The sequence below is a fragment of the Quercus robur genome, chromosome 8 (genome assembly GCF_932294415.1).
Source record: "Quercus robur chromosome 8, dhQueRobu3.1, whole genome shotgun sequence".
Classification (NCBI taxonomy): domain Eukaryota; kingdom Viridiplantae; phylum Streptophyta; class Magnoliopsida; order Fagales; family Fagaceae; genus Quercus; species Quercus robur.
The window spans coordinates 66281488-66295632 of NC_065541.1; the positions used below are offsets into that span (position 1 = coordinate 66281488).

A 14145-nucleotide genomic window follows, 5' to 3' on the forward strand; every position below is an offset into this window, starting at 1 on the left:
TATCATCTTCCTCCCCTGACCTGCAAGTAAATGGTAAGCTGAACGTGTTGTAAATTCTCCATTATTGGAAGGCAGCCACACTTGCTTGTCCGAAACACCTTGCGAGCTCAAAGGAATGCCTTTTATCAGCTTTGCTTCATGAGGCAAAAAAATTTGGTCAATCAAACCAGCCCTCCATGTAAGTGAATCCTAGTCTATAATGTCACAAACCCTTGCATCCAAGGCCAACCCCATGACTAGAGAAAGGACTCTGGCACTTGAGACTTGGGGCAGTCACCTGTCACCACGAATCTGGATAGATTCACCATTTCCAACTCTCCAAACCCTTCCCAAATCAATAACATGTTTAGCTTTTATGATACTCCTCCACACATAAAACCCTTTGTTTCGCACTCCATCGGGAAAAACTTTGCCTTAAAAACTTTGTGAAAAAGACTCTCTTCATTATTAGCTAGGCATCAAATTTGCTTAGCCAAAAGCGAATCATTAAACTTCCCTAGTTCTCCAAACCCCATGCCTCCCTCACCTTTAGGCCTGCACATCTTGTCCCAACCAACCCAATGAATTTTCCTTTGTTCACCTCTATAGCCCCACCAAAACTTCCTAATGAGGGTCTCAATCTCATTAATAAGCCCTTTTGGTAACTTGAAACATGACATGGTATAAGTGGGGATTGCTTGCCAAAGAGGTGCATTAGCCTGAGTATGGACATGTTTTACAGGACTCTCTTGTCCTAGCTTCTGATTTTCAGGTTTGTTCATTTACCCATGTTAAGCGTGTAAGCAACTCTGTTGCTCATTTCCTTATTAGACGATCTAAATCAGGTAACAAGCTACAGGTCTGGCTGGACTCTCTCCCTGATGATCTAGCACCCCTTGCTTCAAGAGATGTTCTGTAACTTCCTGTTTTTATATATTATTTGGCCCCTGGGTCTGGTTTCTCAAAAAAAAAAAAAAGAAGGCCTAGTACGTAGCACCAAGTACAAAGGGCATTGAAATCTTATAAAGGCCTTCAATCTTAACGGTGTGGGCAGCCAGTGATGGGTTTGGTATTTCTAAAATTAAAGGTTTAGGTGGATTGGTCAAACTTGGAGAGATTTAATTCTGTGTAATGTATAGTTCAAATAAAGCTTGGCCCAAACAACTTTGACCGAAAGGCAATAGTATGGGCTGGCCTAAACAACGTGCAGACTAGTTGGACCGAAGGGCGTGTGCATAGTTTGCCTTAACGATATGGGCCTAGGCTGGCTCAAATGACAAGTGCAAAACCTCTATTACCTGGATTTTCTACTCCACCTATGTGGGCTTTTTTTGGGAGCATATTAACTGCAATTGGTGAATATGCAATCCCCGCAATGCGATGAGATAGTCCAATAAAAGGTGAACTTTAGTTAGTTTAACTAGTAAAATCTCTGATAGTTAAATAAGAGATCTAAAATTCAATCCCTACCTACCTCAAAAACTGATTGGTGTCTTGGTCATATACTAAAGTGCTATCATAAAAAACGGGCGTTATGAGTTGAAACTCTTTCAAAAAAAGATAGTCCAATAAAAGAACATCAACTTAATTAAAATACCACATAATCACCAACTCAACAATTTCCAAATAAGACACATAATTCTTTCCTCTTCCTATGCCCAAATAGTCTCAAACAATTGAAAAGTCACCCTCATCCGCTAACACTCATCTCCGCGGCTCCGCCTATGTTTCCCAACAAGTGCCACTGTGGAGTGGCATCAATAACCCACCAATGCCACTCCAACCAACAATCACTAACCTCCACACACACATGAGAGAGAGAGAGAGAGAGAGAGAGAGAGAGAGAGAGAGAGAGAGAGAGAGAGAGAGAGAGAGAGAGAGAGAGAGAGAGAGAGAGAGAGAGAGAGAGAGAGAGAGAGAGAGAGAGAGATGAAACCATTGTAAGTGTGCAACAAACCTGCCAACCCGTTAAAACTGACCCAATCCAACCCAACCCACCGGATTGGGTCGATATTTAAGGGTTGATAGGTTGGGTTAGGTTGGGTTATAAAATTTTTTATTTTTTATTTATTTTTTATAGTGGATTGAGTTCAGTTCAATTCATAAGATTCACAAATTCGTCTAACTCAACTCGACCCACCTATATTTATATATATTTAAAATTAAAAATATATTATATAATTTTATTATTTACTTTTTTGCCCCTCTTCCTAAATAAAACCCAAACTCTAAATTCTCCTCATATAGTTTGTGTTTGTGTTTGTGTTTGTCTGGTGTTATACTCATGATTATTTGTTTATAAATTTGCTCTTATTTGTGGTAGTGTTATCTAATACTCAATTTAATAATAATAATTAAAAAAAATGTCCAACCCGTGGGTCCAACCTGATCCACGTGGGTTAGGTTGGACCCCTATGATGGCTTGGGTTAGATTTGATTTTTTTTTTAATCTACCATGGTGGGTTGAGTTAAAAAAACTCATCAACCCAACCCATGCACATCCCTAACCATTGAAATTGCTGTTTGAATTGCTTTGTCACCTCGAGGACCATATCCCATTCGAGATCATTGATCCTGACACCCAATTGTTGACATTAGCCTCTCATCACTGGAACCATCGCCAAGTCTTTCACCAGTACCTCTTAGTCGATTAGAGAGAAATGAGATGCAAGAAAAAGTAAAGAGGAAAAAAAAAATAACAATAAACAAGGTTTATGATGGCAAAAAATTTCATCACTGAATATTGTATTTTTGTCACCTAAGACATTAGATGAGGAAAAGAATTTTGTCACCTACTGTTTGTTGCAAAAATTCATGGTGACGAAAATTTTCATTGTCTAATAGACAAAACAAAACAAATGAATAAACTTTTTGTCGCTTATTTTCCCTTTAGACAATAAATTTTTCCAAATTTCTAATATTTACATTTGAGCACATTTGCCTCCAAATTGTGAAAGGAACAATAAGGTCATTAATCCAAACAAAAAAAAAATTAAGAAACATATTAACAAAACCTTTTTTTTATATAGACAAGTTAAGATCTAGAGCTATATACGATGATTACTCTTCATTATCATGCCAAAAACAACAATAAGGTTTATTTTGATTATACTAGATTCAAACCAAGGTACTTTATTTAACGATCACCAATTCATCATCATGCTAAAAACATGAATGATTTTTATTTTGATTAAACTAAATTCAAAATTTTATGAGTTAAACTAACTGAAATTCACATTAACAAAACTTGGAGCATTCACATCAGTCCTTCTAATTTTATTTTTTTCTATTTTATACAAGCACTTTACAAAAACACCTACATCAAATTGTCTATTATACACTCTCTTTTTCTTTAAATAATCATTTTATATATTTTTATTATTATTTCAATAACCCACATCAAACACGCGCGCATGCGCGCACACACACACACACACACACACACACTCTCTCTCTCTTTGTGACTTTCTGAAATTTCTTTCTTTTTCTCTACCAGTCAGGCGGTCACTTTCTTCTTCCTCCTCCCTCTTTCTTCACTGGAAAACCCTATAAGCAAACCTCCAAACTTCACTTCGACACAAACCCATATCAATCTGAATCCATTTTTTGCATTTTTAGATAGATTTGAGGTCTAGCTCTTCACTTTCTCTCTCATGGCAGTGGCGAGCACTCCATGGTAGTGGTAACATCAACATCAGATTAGGTTTGGGGCTGATTTGGGCCTTTCAAATAAGTTTGTGTTGGGTTTTGTTTTGGGTTTATTTTAAGTTGGATTTGTGATGAATTTTCAGATTTGTTTGAGTTAGTTTGTTTTGGGTTGATTCCTCCTTCTTCCTTCGCCTTTTCTAGAGAGAGAGAGAGAGAGAGAGAGTAGGGGGTGATGTATATTTACACAGTACTATAGCATTTTTGTAAATAAACAATATTATAGACCTACTGATGTGAATAGTTTTTTAGCAAAAATATTTAAAATTTAGCAGTAATATTTGTTAGAATACACATAAAAATAGTAATATTGGTTTTTTAAACTAGGTTTATAATACATTATCTAACCAGAGTATAACTACAAAATGGTCTAACTTTTGTAGTTGTAGATTGGGATTATAAATAATAGACAATAGACACGCATAACCAATACGGAATAAACAATAAACATCCCCTTTTATTTTAGCTAATAAAATATGATGATATACTAAAATCCAATTTCCTAATTTATTGATAATACGCAAAGATTATAGAAAGTGTATGCTAGTGCTCTTACATCTAATTACTGGTCCCAATCGGGCTTGGGTTATAACTCCAAATCTGTCGTTTGAAGCAACGTTTTCTCCGCGAACAATCATAAACACGCATGTCACCACCTTGCGTGGCGGCATTACCATCATCTTGACCAAAAATAGATTCCCAACTTAGAAACTTCACTCCACTCCCTCTTACCTCACTCCAAAACCCCCCGAGTTGACTCAGCCGAGTCTCCACCCCAAAACTCACTCCCTCGCTTACCGTACAATACACTCCCAAGTCTTCCTTCTTCTTCACTCTCAACCAAAAAAATGAGTCTTAAACCCAATCCTCCACACTAAAACCAAAAAAAGAAAAAAGAAAAAATCGATTTCAAAAAATTTACTTTCTTTTTTTGCTAAAATGATGTGCATAGAAGAAACTAACCTGCATGAATCTCGAGAAGAAATGGAATCTCTAGTTCTTGACGATTCATCCAACGGTCAATCTCACTCCGGTGCTAAACTAGTACTCAATCACGATGATCCGCTGCTCTCGTCCTCATCGTCCTTCATGGACCCCCAAAACCCTAACTCTAACTCTATCTTGAGCTCTCACGCTTCCTTCAACGCTTTTCTCGACCCTCCTTCCTACGCCGAAGCGATCTTCACTTCCTTCGATTCTTCATCCAACGGCCACGATCAAATCCCCTTGTTTTCCTCCTCCAATTCAAACCCTCGGAGCTCCGATTACCTCCAAATCTCGGTTTCGGATCCTCAAAAGGAGCAGGAGCTGTCCAATTCTTTGGTTCCCGGTGGGACCACGTACTACACGTATTTTATTACGACGAGGACGAATTTACCCGAATTCGGCGGATCCGGATCCGAATTCAGTGTTCGGAGGCGGTTCAAGGACGTGGTTACGTTATCGGATCGGTTGTCGGAGTCGTACCGGGGGTTCTTCATCCCGCTCCGGCCGGACAAGAGCGTGGTGGAGAGTCAGGTGATGGCGAAGCAGGAGTTCGTGGAGCAGAGGAGGGTGTCGTTGGAGAAGTACCTCCGGAGATTGGCGGCGCACCCGGTGATTCGGCGGAGCGAGGAGTTGAGGGTTTTTTTGGAGGCGAAGGGGAAGTTGCCGCTGCCGAAGAGTGTCGACGTGGCTTCGAGGGTGATCGACGGCGCGGCGAGGCTGCCGAGGCAGTTGCTTGGTGAGGATGCGATTGATGTGAATGAGGTGGCGCAGCCGGCAAAAGGCGGGAGGGATTTGTTGAGGATGTTTAGGGAGTTGAAGCAGGCGGTGTCGAATGATTGGGGCAGCGTGAAGCCGGTGGTGGTGGAGGAGGATAAGTGGTTCTTGGAGAAGAAGGAGAAGTTGATGGAGTTTGAGCAAGAACTTAGCAATGTGTCTCAACAGGTTATTGTTTATGTGCTTTGTAGTTTATGTGTAAAGATATTAGAATTTGGTACTTGCATGGTTGCATTTTGAAAGAGAAATGAATGAATAATAGATTAGGCATTGTAAAGTTTGGGACTTGAACAATAGGGGTTTAATATGAATAAAGGTGACGTGCGAAATGAATTTGTATGTTGTGTGTGTGTGTGTGTGTGTGTGTGTTTGGATAGGAATTTATGGTGATAATATGTTGCTTCATTTGGAATGTGACTATGAGAAGAATTGGTACATTGTAAAGTTTGGCACTTGAACAATATAAGTTTAGTTTCTATGAATGTTTTGTGTAAAAATGAATTGGCGTGTTGTGTATTTTTTAGATAGAATGATGGTGAGGATCAAAATCTTTTGTCCCACTTTATACTCGACCAACTCTGGTATGCCATATGTCATATTTTTTCCATTTTAAATTTTGGTTTCTTTATTGGGGAAAAAAATGGACGTGGCAGGCTGCGATTGGTGGAGCATAAGTGAAACGCTTAGAACAGAAGATTTTTATTCCTCCATATGGGATGTGACAATTGGTATGAGTTTCAGGCTACAATGAAACAATGTCCTTTTAAAGTGAAAACTATTTCTGAATGGTGGATTTGACAATAAACTTATATGTAAAAGCGCAATAGACAATTAATGGGTTATTTAAAGGTGTACTTACTTTGGTGGTTTCTTGGTTTTTGGTAGTGAATGTTTGGTATGAATGATTGTCTTTGCAGGCTGAATCGCTTGTAAAAGCTCAGCAAGACATGGGAGAGACAATGGGGGAATTGGGATTGGCGTTTGTTAAGCTGACCAAGTTTGAGACGGAGGAAGCAGTGTTTGACTCTCAAAGAGAACGAGCTGGTGACATGAAAAATGTTGCGACTGCTGCTGTTAAATCAAGTAGATTGTACCGGGAGTTAAATGGGCAGACAGTAAAACATTTGGTAACTAACAAGAGTTATTGCTATACATTCAAATTCAAACTTTATAATCTAGGTGATCCATAATAAACACAAATATTGAAAGATTTCTTGAAAACTCTCTCCTTAGTATTACTAGGAAACTTTCTTAATTATGTTGATGGGTTGTAGTGAATTGATAGAATATTTCTGGTCCACTGTCCTTCATAAGGAAAATCTTTTCATTGCTGCACATACCATATTGTTCCATTATATTGCAGGAGAAACTCCATGAATATCTAGGGATAATGCTAGCTGTGAACAATGCATTTTCTGACCGATCAAGCGCTTTACTAACAGTCCAGACGCTTTCGTCAGATTTAGCTTCCTTACATTTAAAGATTGAGAAGCTTGAAGCTGCTTCGGCAAAAATATTTGGTGGAGACAGGTCCAGGTTGCGCAGAATAGAAGAGTTGAAAGAAACTGTCAGGGCTACTGAAGATGCTAAAATTTGCGCTGAGAGAGAATATGAACGGATCAAGGTAACCTTACTGGTTTTTTTTGCTTAGGCAACTGAAACTTAGGCTCTATGGTTTTGATGGTAAATAGCCAGCTTTAGAAACAATTTTTATTATTTTCGATGATCTGTAATGTATTATGTGCATCCAATGTGGAATAATGATTTTAGTTGATAATATCATTTTCTCTTTGCTCTTTTGCCTATTGCTAAAAATTAAGATGCAATATAGCTCCCATCCATATGGGACCACATTCTTGCATATGAATATTGTTGAGAGCATAATGTTAGCTTAGCCATAATGAATTGGTCCTTAATATCATTTTTAGTTTTACTGCATCTTCCCACTTAATAGTCATAATATCAATTTATCAAAAAATATCAATTATGTCTTAAAGCATGCATGTAGCTGTTAAATTTGTTTATACCTTGGCTTTATGGATAGTGATTCCATTGTTTCATTCATAGAGTCATTACCTTTATGTAGATAATTCTTTTTGTTGTATTTTTTAGGCTTCTTCTTTTATTTTTCACATGAATTAAATTATTCTTACCTAAAAAAAACTTGGCTTTGGCAAAGCTCAATGATTGGAGGGAAGGAGGGAGAATTAAATTTATATAAAGATATTTATAGATTTGATATGATAAAATTTTAGCCATAGAGATTGGTATACTAATGGTAAGCCTCCACATGGACCACATCAATAGTTGAGACTAGTTCACTGAAAACACAAGCTTTAAACTTCACTTTAAGCATGTACTTCAAGATCAGATGAGAAGAGAATATTGTGATCCTTACTTATTAATATGACCCTGAAAGTGGCTATTTTCTCTTTCTAGATACTCTAGGAGATTCCATATCTCACACGGTGTGGAGCTCTATCTTTTGCACTATTGAAAGGAACACTTCCCCATCCAAAAATGATCTAGCTGTTTAGATTCCAGCTGCCTTCATGTTTTATATTTAGCCTCATTTGTTTTGGAGGGAAGAAGAGAGAAAAGAAAGGGGGGGGGGGGGGGGGGGTGTGGAGGAGTGGATACTTAAGGCTTCAATTATTGTGCTTAAAAGATATTCACTTGTGTAGCTGTGTCTGTTTCTGTATTCTGCACATTGAGTGAGAGCTTGTGGCAACATACATTGTGATGTAGGATTTTAAATTATAATTTGCTTTGGAAGATTGGCATCAGTTCGATCATGATGCTCTGTTGACTGATGTTAATTATCTTTCTTTTGTAAAAATAAATTAATAACTAGTTTTTGTTTGAACCAAGTTCAGAATGGAGCTGTTTTATTTGTTGCTGTTTTGGGATTGGCAACAGATTTATAGTCTGCCACTTGTATATGTCTAATTCAATCAGTTTATTTTATTGTTTTCATCTTTCTAATGCATTTAACCTTCAAAAGCTTGTTTGGTAAAGTGACAATGTCTGGTTCTGTTTTGTTTTATGTGCACTGTGGTTGTCATGTTTCTTATAATTTGAACTGATTTTGGCATTTGTTGAGGAACATTTACATTTGAGAGCAAACTGTTTTCCATGGAGAGACTATGCGTAGATGTGTTAGTATTATTAATGGTGAGTTATATGCAGGAAAATATCAGGAGTGAGCTTGAAAGGCATGACAAGGAGAGGCATGATGACTTCATGAGCATGTTGAGAGGATTTGTTGTAAATCAGGTACCTTCTTTTTACATTGGCAATGTCTTCCTGGACGATAATAATGCTACGTATAACATTTAATAAGAGCAATTTTTGGTTCTGATAATAATCTATGCCTGTTTACAGGCGGGATATGCGGAGAAGATGGCAAACGTGTGGGAGACACTCGCAGAAGAAACCAACGCATATGTGAAAGATGGCAGCTGAAGTTGTTGGCTGTTAAATTTTTTGTTTTCAGACATTCCTTTGTACTCTTTTCTGTAATTTTTGTATGTACAGTAATTGGAATTTTCTGAAAGTTGAGTTGTTGCTTCATATCCTTTTTGGGTTGGTGTAGTTGTCCAGATCCTCCATTATCATTTCTAATGACCAAGATTCCTTTTGGTGAGTGGTAAAGATTTGAACTCACATAGACTTACTATTTTTTCTCCCACTACTCACAACTTGTCCACGTGGCGAATTGTAGCAAAAATTGTGTAAAATGTTGTGGTACTAACTAGTATTACTCTTTGACCATGTATTTCTTTTTCAAGGTGATGTATTCAATAGAACAAATTATTTTTATTTTTTACAACTTGTTTTCATCATTTAGCTCTGACCTAAGCTGACTTGTTCAATCAGTTGTGACAAACATTGTGATCCTAGCATTAATCATCTCTTTGCTCAAACATCAAAACTTCGATTCATAACTCAAGATAGACGCTATCGAATTTTTAATTATTATTTTCTTTTTAAGAGAAAAAAGAAAGAAAGATGGACTCGGCAAATTAGGGTGAGTTGGAAGTTTGCAAGATTTTATCAAATCACAATGGACATGGCAAAAGTAGCCACTTAATAAATTAAAACAAACTCTATTTACAGACTCTAACGCAAATTACTAGACAAAACTAATGAATGTTCAAGAATGAAAGAATCATGGACTACTAGTTGTCTTCCTAAATATCTCTGCCACAAAAATATAAAACCCACATCGGGAAATCCCTTTCTACTCGCTTGTTGAAGGGACTCCAGCTCCATCGTCACCTGAACTGGAAGCTACCTCGGGTCTAATCTCTTCTAGTTGCTGGAGAACCTGCTGAACTTCCGGTCGAGCTGACGGGGAAGGATCAACACAATGCAAAGCCAGTTTTAATGTGTTTAGCAACTCATCACCAATTGTAGATGCATCCCTCATCAACTCTAAATCGAAAACTTCATTTGTCCACTCCTCTTTTACAATAGAGGCAACCCACTGAGGCAAATCCACACCATTCAATGCCTCACCAGGAGACTTTCCTGTTAGGAGCTCCAATATGATAACCCCAAGACTGTATACATCAGTTTTCGTGTTGGCTTTCTTGAGCTTTGAAAGCTCAGGTGCTCGATAGCCTAATGCTCCTGCAGTAGCAATCACATTAGAATTAGCAGCAGCTGTCATTAGCCGAGAGAGGCCAAAGTCTGCAATTTTGGCATTGGTGTGCTCATCAAGCAGGACATTGGTGGATGTGAGGTTCCCATGTATGATGTTCTCATGTGTGTGAAGGTAGAATAGGCCGCGAGTCATGCCCTGCGCTATTTTCATCCTTTTTGGCCAATCAATGGTGGGTGTATCAGGACCACGAGCTGCAACCAAATGGAACAAATTATAATGAGGACATTTAAGTTTTTCTAAAGGAATCAAAACTAGTAGACAATTATTAGCTGATCATTGCAAATTTAGAATATGAAGCTGCAAGACTTACCATGGAGGAATGTTGCAAGACTCCCTTTACGCATGTAATCAAAAACAAGAAGCTTTTCTCCTTTGGGTCCCAAGTAATAAGCCCTGAGTGCCAATAGATTTGGGTGCCTGATTTTCCCAAGAACATTAACCTCAGCTTCAAATTCTCTCTGACTTTTAGTTATTTTCTCTCTCAATCTCTTCACAGCAACTTCACTCCCATCCTCCAATGTGGCCTTATAGACAGTTCCATAAGTACTCTTCCCCATTATCTCTGCGGTAGCACATAAAAGATCATCTGCTGTAAAAACCATTGGTCCATCAAAATGGACTAGTTTCCCCCCTGCCTCTCCGCCTGCTTCTACTTCACCCCCAACAGGTGGGACCCCCTTTTCAGCCCTTGCAGCACCGGCTCTTTCTGTGGCCTGACCATTCTTTGCTTTTGATGCTGCTCTTTTCCTCATCAAGCAGCAGATCAATATGACACAAAGAATGAGCAGAACAATGAGGAGGGCTCCAGCTGCTATGAGAATTATGTCTTTGGTACCTAGATTGCGGTGATGGGCATTTGATCCCTTTGGAGATGGGGGTGCTTGGGAAGGACATGAAATTGAACCACTAAACCCACATAGCTGAACGTTCCCCACAAAAGAGCTTGCATTAAATTTCTGAGAGAGAGCAGTGGGAACAGGACCAGAGAGATTATTGTAAGAAACATTGAAAGAAACAAGGTTTCTTAGATCAGCAAGGGAAGCTGGGATTTCTCCACTAAGATTATTGAAGGATAAATCTAGTTGTGTAAGAGTGGAAATGTTGCCAAAAGTTGTGGGAATGCTACCCCTAAATTGGTTTCTCCTCAAATTTAGAACAGAAAGTTTATGTAATCTGTCAAGATCTTGTGGGATTTGGTTATCAAGGTTGTTGCTCTCAAGATTCAAAAGAACAAGTGAGGATAGATTAGAGACACTAGCAGGCATGCTTCCATTTATGGCATTATTAGAGATATCCAATGTTCTTAGCCTAGAAAGCCTCCCTATTTCAACTGGGATTGATCCAATAATCTGGTTATTACTAAGCGAAATCTCTTCAAGCTCACTTAATGTGCCTAAAGAAGCTGGAATGCTTCCAGAGAAGAAGTTATGATCAACGGCCAATGACCTAAGTTGAAAGTTGTTCTTTTCTAGTGCTCCACCCCACGAGTTTGGGATAGAGCCAGAGAGGTTATTGTGTTGGAGAGCAAGGTACATAAGGGAAGGAGAGCGAGTGAGGCTAACAGGGATTGAACCCGAAAACGAATTGAGGCTTAGATTAAGCCTATAAAGTTTGGTAGAGTTTGCAAGACTATCTGGGATTGTCCCAGTGAGTAAATTGTTACTAATATCAAGTGTTTGGAGCAAAGGACATGAACCTAATGAAGGAGGGATTGAACCTGAAAGCCTATTGTTGAATAGCTGAACTCCTCTGAGACTTGGGAGAAGCCCCAATGAGGAAGGGATTGGACCTTCAATAACATTGTCATGGAGGCTAAGCTTTCGAAGAGCCTGAAATTGGCCAATCTTTTCAGTGATTCGGCCTCCAAGTCCTCTCCATGGAAGCTGGAGTACAATAACCTGTCCTTGTGCACACTTAATTCCAGTCCAACCACCTGAACAAGCTCCATAGCCACTATCATTCCAGCTCCTTAAGAACCCTCTGGGGTCATCTAATTCATGTTTGAATGCTTGAAGTGCTTCATAGTCAGCTTGTGTGACAACTACCCCATCCCAAATCTCGCTTGAAACAGGCTTAGTGAAACATACTGGTAGCAAAAAAAGCAACAAAAAGTGGGAGCAAAGGAAGAGATCTTTCAAAAACCCCAAGAAATGAAAAGGATCATGGATTTTAGACTGAACCTTCCACTTCTCTTTCTTATTGAGTGAAATACAATGCCAACCCGCCCTCCTTTTCATCAGAAACTCAAGAATCTGAAAAGGGTATTTGTAAAAATTGTTCAAAAGTAAAGCTTGGTTAGCCATAGCCACTAAGAAATACTGTATAGCAGAGTTTGAAAACAAAACAAAAAACAAAAAGCAAAAAAAGAATCTGAGTTTTCGCTACTATGAAAGAGGTGTGAATGAAACAGAAACAAAGATCAGTTGGAAGAGGGTTTTGTAGTGTGAACTGAAGGGTGGGGTTTCTCTTCTCTGAATGTGCACGTGAAGCTCAGAGAGAGAGAGAGAGAGAGAGAGAGAGAGAGGGAATCTTGCATTGGGAGAGAGGAAAACCCGAGACAAAATGTCAGGTGGGGTGGGTGCTAAATGCATTAAGGTTAGGAGGCTCTCTTGCTTTACAAAGCTTAACGGCTAGTTTTTCTTATTTCCCATCCCTATAACTGTTATTATTATTATGTTTTTTGACCGAGTTTCATGGGTATAATCCCAGCTCTTTTATTGCCCTGCCGCTCCTCCCAACGGCTATCTTTTCCTCATGGGTCTGGGACCCAGTTGTTGCAATGAACAAAAAATGGAACACCTGTGTGTGCGGTGTGCCTATAAATAAATCTACAGCGTACCATAAATCTTTTTTATGGAAGCATACCATAAATCTAAGTGAACTAAATAATTTTACAATTTTTTCCCCTGACTTGGTCTCTTATGATTTGTACCGAATTATGAGGTCATGTTAAAGAGTTCCATTGTACAACCCAAGCTAGAATTTTTTTTTTTAATCCACCCAAGTTAGAATTTTTAATGCAATTGATTGATTTTTTTATAAGGAGTTAAAATCATTTTCAATTTATAAGTTCATACTTTTATAAGTTTCAGTTATTTTTCAGTGCAGATGAAATCCTTTTAAAACTTCTTTAAAAAGTGCACTAGAATACTTATTGGCAAAAAGCCATGAAAATAATATAAGCGAATCCACCTAATGATACTTTAAATTTCATGAGATTTATTAGATCTTGAATTAGAAACTTTTGTATAATTATGTAGGTTAGTGAAAAAAATAGTAACTTTCTTTCACCTTAAAATTTGTTAAAAAAATAGGTTAGTGAAAATTTTTTACTCTTTTTTTTTTAAAACATTACTCGATAGCCACAAAATTAAAAAGTTTGCTGACTATGTAACGAGGGATGAGGACCACATTGTCCCTGACAGATTAAGCTTGATGACATAGGGTTTGTTTTTAAACTAATCAATGGCGTAGCTTTTTAAGGGCATTATTATATTATTATTATTAGCTTTGCAAAAACCTACGAAGTTGAAGCGGTGGATATGAGCCCTCCTATGTGGCTTTGACACAGTAGCGTTGACGTGGATTGCACGAATTGTACTCTTTTTGACATTAATTCTGAACTCGGTTTGAAAAGGTTTTAGGTAGGAAGGATCTCAGCTTTTGGCAGAATAGACCATAGGATAGGGTATGGACCAGGAAACCCAAAAGTGTCATCGCCTCTGTTTGAGTGAAGCGGACAATGTGAGTGGTCCACATATAGTTGGAAATGTTCCTCAAAAGAAGAAGAAGAAGATATAATTGGAAATGGAATCCTTTGAAGTTTTTTTTTTTTTTTTTTTTTTTTTCTTCCAGAAATAAATCAAATATTACTTCTTCTTTTTTTAAGAGTGCTTTATTCATAAATATTTTTACAACATTTTAATAACAAATTAACATCTAACATTTTAATAACAAATTATAGGTGTTAATTTGTTATTAGTTTTAATTAGAATCTATTATTGAAATTACTTTTTTGTCCACCAATAACA

The 14145-nt window shown here is 37.9% G+C and overlaps 2 protein-coding genes across 2 annotated transcripts; one reads left to right on the forward strand and one right to left on the reverse strand.

The window, feature by feature from the left end:
- Positions 1–4245: 4245 nt before the first annotated feature.
- LOC126697791 (sorting nexin 2A-like) lies at positions 4246–9277 on the forward strand. The gene is made up of 5 exons (XM_050394891.1): positions 4246–5613; positions 6363–6572; positions 6809–7069; positions 8635–8721; positions 8830–9277. The coding sequence occupies exons 1-5, from the start codon at positions 4624–4626 to the stop codon at positions 8908–8910; spliced, it is 1629 nt and encodes a 542-aa protein (XP_050250848.1). The 5' UTR covers positions 4246–4623; the 3' UTR covers positions 8911–9277.
- A 199-nt stretch (positions 9278–9476) lies between these two features.
- Positions 9477–12682, reverse strand: LOC126697790 (probably inactive leucine-rich repeat receptor-like protein kinase IMK2). The gene is made up of 2 exons (XM_050394890.1): positions 10425–12682; positions 9477–10305 (listed from the first exon to the last, which is right to left on the reverse strand). The coding sequence occupies exons 1-2, from the start codon at positions 12415–12417 to the stop codon at positions 9689–9691; spliced, it is 2610 nt and encodes an 869-aa protein (XP_050250847.1). The 5' UTR covers positions 12418–12682; the 3' UTR covers positions 9477–9688.
- Positions 12683–14145: the final 1463 nt, after the last annotated feature.